This window comes from Zootoca vivipara, chromosome 3 (genome assembly GCF_965207765.1).
Source record: "Zootoca vivipara chromosome 3, rZooViv2.hap1.1, whole genome shotgun sequence".
NCBI classification, from domain to species: Eukaryota; Metazoa; Chordata; class Lepidosauria; order Squamata; family Lacertidae; genus Zootoca; species Zootoca vivipara.
Genome location: NC_142586.1, coordinates 104,743,489 through 104,755,576, shown reverse-complemented (window position 1 = coordinate 104,755,576; position 12,088 = coordinate 104,743,489). Strand labels below are relative to the sequence as shown.

Below are 12,088 nucleotides of genomic sequence, written 5' to 3'. Positions count from 1 at the left end.
GGGGAAAATGAGCATCCCTTCCAGGAAAAGCTAATTGTTTGTCAAAAGTAGAACTTCCATGTTCAGCAAGTGTCTACCTGAGGTCAGGTGAAACGAAATGTCCCTTACTTTCCGTCTTATAACTTTGACCTCTCAATTATTAAAAGCACTAACAGGGATTTCTGAGGTAAATCAAACCTCCCACTTATCTCTCTAGCCTTTCTTTAAACCCTCTAGCACTCGTGGGTTTTCAAAAATAAAAGAGAGTCCTCTTCCAGCCTAAACATGGCCAGGTACCTATATAGACTTGGGGCTATAAGTAAGACTGTTCCTATGTGTACTCAGATAAGGGTTTCACTTCACTAGAAACTCCCTTACTGTCAAGCTAGCCTCCTTCCTGAGGTAACTTTATTACCATCCAGAACCTGTCTCCTCCTTTAGCCCCCCCCCTTTCTTGGTGCACTCTCAGCCACAAACTAACCTTTCTCCTCTAAAAGGCAGTTTTGACAGTTTAAAAGAGCTCCCCGCCAGCTGGGTTCCTGGATACCTTAGCTGGAAATTGAAATAGACGATTACTGGTATGACACTTTAAAGATGGATATTTATTGGCTTGAATCTTAATGGTTGCTTTCTGGTATCATTGGTACAAACTTAATTTCACAGGTAACGTTCTTGGTAATCAAATAACAGAATACCTATCAACTACTTCATCTACTCTAAGTCTACCTTCTCCACAACCACCCAAGCTCCCCCACAAAAAAACCCTCAACCGCCAACTGACATAACAGTTGCCCTTTCCATTTAAACCCCATGCAGGCCACGCCTCCCATGGAATGTTGCTGTCAGTTAACCAGGAGTCTGGGTTAACCCTTCGATAGGTCGGTTGCGAAACAAAAACATAATACAACAGTTTCAAATTTGCCACATCAGGATTCTTGGAATTGGATTTATTTGGTCACAGATCAATAAAATACTGCATTTCCATAATATCAGCCAAGACCCTCTGGCTTCCTTTTAAAATGTTTTTCCCCCCTTTGAGGCTTTTTGTCTCCCACCCTTCTTCTTGATTCTATGCAAACCCTTTCAATGAGTTCAAACATGTAAATTTACTCCCAGGTAAGCTTCAACAAGATTCCTTTCAATTTTATTTTTGTTTGATTACTAATTTTAGGAAATGATAATTTTGTAGTCATTTTAAGTTCCATGTAGGGTGAAGAAATACTTTTTTTCTCTACACATTTTTCATCAAGCCATATAAACATATATTATGTATCCTTATTAAAAATTTATCTTTCAGTTATTCCTAATTAAAATTTGCTTTCACAAAATATGAAAATAATTTATTCTACTTAAATGAATAATGTCCCTCTGCTGTTAATGAATATAGTATCCAGAAAGATATCATGGGTTACTCAGAAGAGAGCATTTCCCCCAAGAGTAAGTTCAAAAAGTGATTAATATTTCCAAGGCACTTGTTTTAAGGTTGAATTAATGCTTTCTACTTTAGAATTTTCACTTTGTGTGGTTTTAATAAAGTATTTAAAAAGATAGGCAGGATATCCAAAATATCAGGAACTAACCTACATGCTGCATAGTTTCAAAGAAAGGCAAAGTGCAGTGAAATACACACAAACGGTATTGTAATATACGTATTTTTCAGATGGAGAATCTTCTGAGCCTCACATGATTAAGCAGAATTCCATGAAAACTTGTGCGTATTTGATGGTTCCTTTCGTTTCTCAGGGTTTCTAATGGAACATATCCCCACAGCTTCTCATTACAAAGTAGGATGCTTAATTTTGTACTTCTCATATGCATCAAGTATTTCTTCAATGACACTGGAGTCATCCAGTGTGGTGATATCTCCCATATCACTGACATTGCTTGTCACTATTCTCCGTAGCAACCTTCTCATTATTTTCCCTGAGCGAGTTTTAGGAAGGCGCTTCACTACCTGTTTGAGAAGGGGAAGAATTGTGTTATTGTGAGAGTGAACCACTATAACAATAATGTGTTAAATTAAGCCAGACACATACAGCCTTCAGCCTCTGGCCTGGTTCTGACACAAGAGGAAACCATGGTCCCCCCATTACAGTAACTCCAAATGGAAAAAGTTTAAGTGTTCTTTTGCAATTTGGAACAAACTGTGGTTTCCTACCATGTCCAAAAACGGCAAAACTGGTTTGTTCAAGACAGTTACTTGGAAGACACCACAATCTGAAACTGTGGTTTAATCCAAGTATGTTTTAAGTATGGCTTGAAGATGTGACAGCTTTCCTGAATTTGGACATAACAAGAAACCAAGCAGCAAAAGGAAACTTTAAACTTCCTACTCTTGCATGTGTAGAAGAAAGGATTGGGTCTGCTTAAGCCCAAGCCTGACGGCACATTCTTAAAATAGGTTACCCTTTGCATCTGGACAGTGCCATCGTTTTGTGCCTATGTGATCTTTAAGCCATGTTCGTGAAGTGGTAAATGTAAACATATGCAAAAAGACACCTCTGATTCTACCTTTAAAAGAAAAGTAGTAAATGTCCAGAGGACAAAGAATAACAGTGGCACAAGTCAAGTAATAGGAATTTAGGCTTGGAAAAACAACAAGAAGAGTCTAGTAGTATGAAGCCAGGGTTTAGTACAAGGCTTAGTAATGTTGTTTTATAAAAGGACTATAAGGGAATTAATCATGAAGCAAGTTTTGTGTAAAGCACTACAACAGAGGACAATATATTTTGGAAGTAAAAGAAAGTCTTCTTCTTCTTTGGTGATCACTCGTAGCTGAGTAAGATTGTCTTCCATAAATACGGTTTTAACAATGAGTCCGTAAGTGACTGTGGAGGCCAATTCTGGAACCACATGTCCTTCCACAGTGGGGACATTGGTTTCCGGGCGGGAGTTGATCACGGTGTGGATTTGCCAAGTGTGCCTTCCTCTTAGCACGTTCCTCCCTTGCGTCCTGAGTTCGAGTGTCTTGAAAGCCCATGACACCTTTGGTAAAGGCTGTTCTCCAACTGGAGCACTCGCAGGCCAGGGTTTCCCAGTTATCAATGTTTATACTACATTTTTAAAGATTTGCCTTGAGACAGTCTTTAAACCTCTTTTGTTGACCACCAGCATTATGCTTTTTATTTTAAAGTTCAGAATAGAGTAGTTGCTTTGGAAGATGATCATCAGGCATCCGCACAACATGACCAGACCAACAAAGTTGATGTTGAAGAATCATTGCTTCAACACTGGTGATCTTTGCTTCTTCCAGTACACTGATATTAGTTCGCCTGTCTTCCCAAGTGATGTGTAAAAATTTTCGGAGACACCGTTGATGGAATCTTTCAAGGAGTTGGAGATGGCGTTTATAAGTGGTCCATGTTTCACAAGCATATAGTAAGGTTGGTAGTACAATAGCTTTGTACTGAACCCAGTTCAAGGGTTATCAGGCTAATGCAGTGTTTGCTAAATCAAGAAAAATCTGTCTGGCCATTACTAAACGAAGGCAACTGCATTCAAAGAAACATGACTGGAGTTATTCCTCTTAAGTTATGGATTCCCAAAGTGAAAAAAGCCTATGAAAAATGGAGATCAATTATACTGGCCAAGCACTTCTAGTCAATAATGGACAACCTGCCCCCACAAACAGCTGTCCCCATTTCACCATTAAAGAAGGAAGTGGGAAACAGGTGAGTACTGCTAAGTCTCTTTAACTACACAAGGGGCAGGTACAAGCTAGTCTGAGAGGAGTCTGGGAGATACTTGTTCCTCCTGTAGAAATTGTCCCCAGTGCCATAAGGAAGGTCAGTAGATGCATGTTGACCCCCTGTAGCCTGACATTATTAAAGACAAATTAATAGCCTGAAGAACTTACCAGAACATGATCAGGCACAGCATACTTGGCTATTTTGGAGGCAACTATTGCCCTTAGCTCTTTGATAACCGTTTCTGGATGTGCTGTCTCATCTTTTAGAACTATGAAAGCAAATGCAGCTGGAAGAAAGGACCACAGTTCATTTACTAGACTAGACATTAAACTACTCTCCACTTTTCCTTTTCACTACATAAGACAGCACATGTAGAATAGCCCATTGCTCAGTGCAATGAAGTATGAAAGTCTTGCCTAAAGCAATGGCTGTAAGGATATTCTTTTCTAGTCAAATTAATAAATTATGCTAAAATTGCTGATCAATGTAGTTTTTCTTCATTGTTTAAAAATGTTTAAAATTCAAGGACCATTCTTAGATACAGTTGTGAAAATATTATTGCAGTGCAGACTTACACATGTCTACTTAAAGGGAAGTCATATGAGTTAAATGGGATTTAATCCCAAGTAAGTGTGTATAGCACTGCAGCCTTAAAGACCAAAAGCTTTAATGCCAAATCATGCCACATTTTGAGTAATGAATCCTCAAAATACTAAGGTGTTCAAAGTTCTTATAGAATCATAGAACTAGAGAGTTGGAAGGGACCACGAGGGTTGTCTAGTCCAACCCCCTGCAATGCAGGAATCTTTTGCCCAAAGTAGGCTCAAACCCATGACCTATGACCATGACCATGAGATTAAGTGTCTCATGTTCTACATGGTGAATGACCTTAACAGATTAGACAACTGGGCCAAAGCAAACAAGATGAATTTTAACAGGGAGAAATGTAAAGTACTACACTTGGGCAAAAAACCCAAAAGGCACAAATACAGGATGGGTGACACCTGGCTTGAGAGCAGTACATGTGAAAAGGATCTAGGAGTCTTGGTAGACCACAAACTTGACATGAGTCAGCCGTGTGATGCAGCAGCTTAAAAAGCCAATGCAATTCTGGGCTGCATTAATAGGAGTATAGCATCTAGATCAAGGGAAGTAATAGTACCACTGTATTCCGCTCTGGTCAGACCTCACCTGGAATACTGTGTCCAGTTCTGGGCACCACAGTTCAAGAAGGATAATGACAAGCTGGAACATGTCCAGAGGAGGGCAACCAAAATGGTCAAAGGCCTGGAAACAATGCCATATGAGGAACGGCTTAGGGAGCTGGGTATGTTTAGCCTGGGGAAGAGAAGGTTAAGGGGTGATATGATAGCCATGTTCAAATATATAAAAGGATGTCATATAGAGGAGGGAGAAAGGTTGTTTTCTGCTGCTCCAGAGAAGCGGACACGGAGCAATGGATTCAAACTACAAGAAAGAAGATTCCACCTAAACATTAGGAAGAACTTCCTGACAGTAAGAGGAAATTCCACTCCTGTTCGGCAGTGGAATTTGCTACCAAGGAGTGTGGTGGAGTCTCCTTCTTTGGAGGTCTTTAAGCGGAGGCTTGACAGCCATCTGTTAGGAATGCTTTGATGGTGTTTCCTGCTTGGCAAGGGTTTGGACTGGATGGCCCTTGTGGTCTCTTCCAACTCTATGATTCTATGATTCTAAGGGTAGGTAAGAAATATTATAAATTTATAAATACTGGATTATTCTACATGTGCTTCCTTATGTACTGAAAGAGAATCAAATATCAGAAATCAAAAGTACTACTCCTTGTGCGAGAATTCTTGGATCAAGGTATCATGAATTTAGTTTATAAGCTGACCCTGTTAAACTCCATATACAAATTCTGTTGCTAAATGTTTTAAGCAAAAGCATTTCAGTTCAATGAAATACTATTAATCTGGCAATATTTTTTAAAATTCTGATTCTGCAGATCTGATCAAACTGATAACAGGGGTACCTGAAATAGAATCTATCCCCCCCCCTAAACCGTACCTTTCCTTACCTGAACCTATAAAAAACAGTAATTAAACATAAACTTATTTCATTTGCTTACCTTCCCCTTTGATATCATGCGGATAACTAATCACTGCTGTTTCAGGTACAGCAGGATGTTCATCCTTTAAAAAGACAAATAAAAAAATAAAGTTATGCTTCATACCTTCCTTTTATAAGTTGCATGAATAGATTCATGCATATATGTATGCATATCACTTGGGCCTAGTTCTCACAAGCAACAGGTGAGGTGATAAAGCTGTGTCTTAGGAGGCACCCCTTCAAACTGCCACCAGCAGTTTCTGTGATGGAACGTTACTCCATAAAAGAAAGAAGAGGTTCCTACACACACAAATCTGACAGATCGGTGAGAAAGTTAGGCTAGAACACCACTTCACAATATATTGTTTCGTATATACAAGTTAATTGATGCTTTTGAATTATGGTGCTTTTGAATTATGGTGCTGGAGGAGACTCTTGAGAGTCCCATGGACTGCAAGAAGATCAAACCTATCCATTCTTAAGGAAATCAGCCCTGAGTGCTCACTGGAAGGACAGATCGTGAAGCTGAGGCTCCAATACTTTGGCCACCTCATGAGAAGAGAAGAATCCTTGGAAAAGACCTTGATGTTGGGAAAGATGGAGGGCACTAGGAGAAGGGGACGACAGAGGACGAGATGGTTGGACAGTGTTCTCGAAGCTACGAACATGAGTTTGACCAAACTGCGGGAGGCAGTGGAAGACAGGAGTGCCTGGCGTGCTATGGTCCATGGGGTCACAAAGAGTCGGACACGACTAAACAACAACAACATATACAAGTGTATTTTGTTATACGTAGTCTGATGTGGTATTTCTAGGCCTTGACCTCTCATCAGCCACTGACTCTTTACAAGATGTGTGAACTGTTTCCTTCTTAATAATTGTGTTTATGGTGGTATCAAGTGGTAGACTGCGGTAACTAATCTGTATCCACATAAGCAAGTTTTCTCTTAATGCCACAATGAAGATGTCAATGAATATCAATATATGAGCAAGCCCTAAAATGAAAACCTTGCAGATTAGTGTGGTTCCCTGATGGTCAATTATGTTCCCACCGACTTAACTGTATTATTAGGGCCAACACTTTTCATTGCCCCACTAATTACCATGGCATCTTCAATCTCTGCAGTTCCAAGTCTGTGCCCACTGATGTTGAGGACATCATCCATTCGCCCTGTTATCTGGTAATAGCCTTCTTTAGTTCTATAAGCACCATCACCTGTAAAATAATAACCTGTAACAAAAGACAAGCAGTGTCAGTTAATGCCTTTGTTAGCAGCACTAAAATTCAGCATCAGAATGGGCACTGTCCATTAGTCCTTACAGAATAATTTGTATGTGTGAACATGGTTCATAACCACTCATTGGTTTTTTGTTTTTTTTTAATGGAAGGAAATGACCTGTGTCATAGGTGACATTTTAGAAGAATGTACATAAGATAATGTACAAACAACACCAATTAGTAAATATGTTTCAGAACTTTTCATTTTTATCACTGTTGGCTTTACATATATATACACATATGCTTAATTGGCTTGGATAATACAAGCTGCAATATCCAGCTTGTACAGAAATTGCTAGTAAGAAATTGATTTTTCTTTCTTTTTTGAAGTGTCATATATACAGTACTGTCAAAAGAAAAGAGTCAGCCACTTATGCAAAAATTATGGTGCACTACTTGCACCAATGTTTCCACTCTACCTGGGTAAGCTTTGAAATAAGCTTCTACAAATCTCTGGTGGTCTCCATAGATGGTCCTTGCAATACCTGGCCAAGGCTGTGCTATGCAGAGAGCTCCAGAGACATCATTGCCTTCTAAAATATTTCCCTGAGAGTCCAAGAAAAGGAGAAACTGTCAATATAACAATTAAACAGAGATGTTGCAAAAGCTGAACTATTTGGCCTAACTGTATGTTTCATTAACATTTACAATTTAGGACATCAGCAGCATAAATGCTAGGACCAGGAAGAGAACCACAGCCTTCTATCAAAGTCCTAGACTGGAGAGCATTGATATACTCAGCAATTTCCCTAACAAAAGTAAAGCCCTATCTGGATAGCAGGTCTGACCAGAAAGAAAATAATGATAAGCAATCCTTAACCCCTTTCTATCTAAGTTTCACAATCCTTTGCAGCAAACCATTTATCCAGGATTTTATTAATGTTTGAGATAGGTAGGCAGGTAGAGGAACAATACATATACCAAAAAGGCACTTTATCTTTGTATTTTCATTGATCTTATTTTAACAAATCTCACCCCTTCATCAATCAGAACTGGGGTAATCCCATAGAAAGGCCGCATTGCTATGGCAGGAATGATCTCAGCTCCTTTATCTGAAGGCCGAGGAGCGATGCAAATGCCACCAGTTTCTGGAAGAAAAATGGTGGAAAGCAACTGAAATTAATGCATCCTCTGCTCTCTTGTAGGTTAGGGTACAATGTACTGTAGCCCAAATAAAAACAATAGCAGGTTTATTATTCATTGCAATGGGAAGTGGATTGAACCCTTTAAAAACACACAGAACAACCTTGCAAACAATTCCAATATATAACAAATAATTCCAATCCACACCATACATGCCTTGCAGGGAGTCTTTTCATCTGAGAGGCAGGGTATCCGAAGGTACGGTATAAGATTTGACTACCACCCCAATCTCAAACCTCTGAAGGCAAACTCACACACATAAACATAAGCATTATTATATCGCGGGGCCTTACTTGCTTCTTTTCAGTTTTCCAAATTTACAGTTAGTGAAATCCCCATCAATAAAATGATCTGTGTTTATTTTAGTGGGGGGAGGGGGGAGGAAAGCTCTCCCATTCAGGCAGGCAGGCAAGTGGGAGGGAGAACACTGGAAGGTAGGAAATATAGCATTTCTAGATGCAACCCATCTGTTAGTGCTCAACTGAGAGTACAGAGGCTTCTAATCCAGTCTTCTCAGGCTGCCAGGAGAAACAAGCAATACTGGTAATTGGTAGGGTGGCTCATGTAAAGGCATTACAAGAATGAACCCAAACTTCATTTTGTATTGCAAGTTGGTGGATTCCAACTAGACTAGACTCCACTGCTGATGAGCATGTATGGGTAAGGGCTCCTGAGAGGCTAACAAACCCCCATGGATAGGCAATGGATCTATTTATGACATATATATTGTGCTTTTCTCCCATGATAAAACTCCAGGCAGCATACATGGGGTTCCCAGGCACTGAACAGAACGTTAGCTTCAGCTAAACTGCTGTACAATGTGTCTTCAGACCATGCTTTGTACATAGATGCCATCTCCCACAGGATCCCTATCACTCTGGACTCCAAGGGTGGGTATACTACACCAGAATTCCAGCATTATCAAGAGCCGCAGGAATTATTATTCTTCCGGACATAAAATTTTCCTTGGCAAGCTCCTTTTTAACAAACTCAATTTTGTCTCTGCCCCTAGCCACTCAGTGGTTAAGAGCAAGGATGGGCACCTGCAGATCCGGGTTAAAAATTAGATTTCTAGCCTACATTATATGGACTGCCAAACCATCCACAATGGAAAATGTGGTTGTCTTCCCCACCCATCTTAAAGGAGGGGCAAGCAACTATAGACTCCCATATGTTCTTGGACTACAATTCCTATCATCCTTGACAACTGGCTCTGCTGGTGCCAATGGGACTCTAGTCACTTCATGAAACCACACTAAAGCATCTGTAGTGGCATCTTTGGGGGCAAGTTCTTAACATGTTGCAGTGACTGGTACAGGGAAGATATCAGTTCCTGTGCAAAAATACAGGGAAGCGGCTTGTTTTATTTATCTCCCCACCACGAAGCTGCCAAGAAAATTGTATTCAACCCAATTTCATACACTTAGCAAGTAATTTCAACAGCAGTGATAGAAGTGCAAGGATATTATGGAATGTGCTTCCTTGTGCTGTTTTCACAGCACTTCAAATGGTTTGCTTGAAAAGCGGTTTATGAGACTAAAATACTATTATTATATAGGATTAGATTCTCCCACCCATTATGGGCATTCTGCGATTATTTTCAATTCAGGACTGAGCCTCTTAATCATTCTTTCCTCATTTCTCTCAGGATAAATGTTAAATCAGATCAGAGATTTCAACCTTAATCAGATCTTTTATAGTCTAACACTAACAGATACACAAAAAGAAGCAAAAGTAATAAAACCGCCGGAATATTAGGCCCTACAAATAAATAAAGCCATATCCAACAGTTGTATTCAATTCCTTTGATAACTGTGATTTACTGCAAATGAAGAGCTACTGGTAAATGCGTAATTTTTGCAATTCCTATCAAGGGATTTTGTCTCCTGATTGCCCTGTGAAGGTTGGAAAAGGAGAGGGTTGGGCTGTCCTAGTTGGCACAAAACAGCAATCCTTCATCTCACCACCCCACCCCCCATTTATGGAGATCAGGGCTCAAACATGGCTTATATGCTAACAGGGAAATTATTTGGGATGTCTCAAAGGTAATGGATGTTTGCCCTAATTACAAATCATTGCAAAATACATTAAAGCTATTGTTACTATTTATTGTGCATATAGCACTTTAAAGGCATTAGTCCCCTTATGCTGTTTGTCCTCTTAACTGGGGAAACAGAACACTCTACTCCTTTTATAAGAAAGGAAGCAGAAATATAACTCACATGTAAAATAATCACAAGCACATCAACACTCAACAGGGAAAGGGTATGAAGTGTACTGACTGCTAAGACTTAAATTTCAACTTGAGAATTGTTCCCATATAGTTATCCTTATTTTCTCTCAAACTTAAGTGCTGCATTGGTATGCATCTTAAACAACAGTTTAGGGTTCTTGCTTTAGTTTTTTTTAATTGGATTTGGGTACTAGGTGCTATTGGTTTGTTGGTTATCTTAAAAAGGTGCTTCAAAGAAAATTATATCCCAATGCTTCTCAATGACTACATTTTATTGTTTTAATGTAATTATTTTAGAACTGCTCTGGGATCTTGATGGATGAAGGTCCGTTTAGAAATTGGCAGAATAATAAAACTAGAAACAGAACTGTGCAAGAGACAAAGTGAATAGGGAAAAGGTTGAGCACCCCTTACCCAAGCCCATTGCTTCTCAACTAAAAATAACAACTTTCTGAAGCTAGTGTCAGGCCTAAGGTACATGCATGTGTGTGGCATGTGTAGTTAAACCCTAAATTTCACGTTCACCTAAAAAAAAAAAACCCATAGACAATCCACTAAATTCTTAGCCACCTATCTGAAAATGGAGATAATAATTCCTACTTTATAGGCTATTAAGATTAATAATACAATGTACACAAAATGCTTTGAATACTTGAAATTTGCTAGATTCATTAACCACAGTAGTATCTGAATATTCAAGCTGCATTTAGAACCACACAATATTCCATGCATTCTTTTGGCATGGTGACAAATTTTTGTTTAGAATACTATATAACCTCAAAAGTCTTGTCAAAGCACCTTACAAAAAATTCTCAGAATAAAAATCAAATCCAAATATGGTGTCAGAAATGTCTCTATGGTGAAAGGATTATGACCGTTTTTGCCCACATCCTTGGTCCTCCTTGGTGTCAGTTTTTGGCTTCTGTCTGCTAGACTGCAGAGTCTGCTAGCCTGCTAGCATTTTGGGGGCCTCTGAGGCAAGGGAGTGGAGCTGAGCAGCTGGATCTTGTTCATCCCACAATGCAGGCAAGACTGCATTGTTTAATGTTCTGGAGTTTGCTGTTCCATGCTTAGATATTTCTGTGCTATTCTTGAATTAAATGCTGGGTATTATTATGAGGCTTGGGACTAGATTACCTGAAGGGCAACTTGCTCCCACACAAGCCTGCTCAACTGCTCAACTCTTACTACCTGAGGCTCAAAGACGCTTGTGCAGGTTCCCCTGCCTTCATAGGTGAAGTAGATAGTTACCCGGAAAGGGCTGTAGCTCTGGAATGTTGCCCCAGGGAGGCTCCCCTAGAACTGGCTGATGTCTTTCTAGCATCAAATGATTTTTATTTTTATTTTACCAGACTTTTCATATTCAATTTCGTGTAAGTCTCCAAAATAAATGGGGAAGAAACACAGTTAATCACTGGAGCACATGCTTTGCATACAGAAAATTATTGGCCTCTCCAGTTATAGCAGCTGATTAGGAAGACTTCTGCCCAAGACTCTTGGCAGACACTCTCAGACACAATAGAAAATGCTGGGTGAGATGGACAAACAATCTGACCTCCTATAAGGCAAGCTACCTCTGGTTTGAGGGCTGAAGGTTCATTGAACACTGGATCTGAAAATTATGCTACTGTGTAGAGCTTGATCAAACTTTGCAAATATATTAACACAAGATGTGCACAA

General features: G+C 39.6%; 1 protein-coding gene across 1 annotated transcript in view; it reads right to left on the bottom strand.

The window, feature by feature from the left end:
- Window positions 1-560: 560 nt before the first annotated feature.
- The window catches only part of ACSS1 (acyl-CoA synthetase short chain family member 1), a 39,373-nt gene continuing 27,845 nt past the window's right edge, over window positions 561-12,088 (bottom strand). Inside the window, exons 9-14 of the mRNA XM_035111059.3 lie at window positions 8,008-8,120; window positions 7,452-7,578; window positions 6,857-6,984; window positions 5,773-5,836; window positions 3,836-3,954; window positions 561-1,933 (exon numbers count right to left, since the gene is read on the bottom strand). Coding sequence (XP_034966950.2) covers window positions 1,757-1,933; window positions 3,836-3,954; window positions 5,773-5,836; window positions 6,857-6,984; window positions 7,452-7,578; window positions 8,008-8,120 — 728 coding nt within the window. The 3' untranslated portion in view covers window positions 561-1,756. The remainder of the gene's footprint in view (window positions 1,934-3,835; window positions 3,955-5,772; window positions 5,837-6,856; window positions 6,985-7,451; window positions 7,579-8,007; window positions 8,121-12,088) is intronic.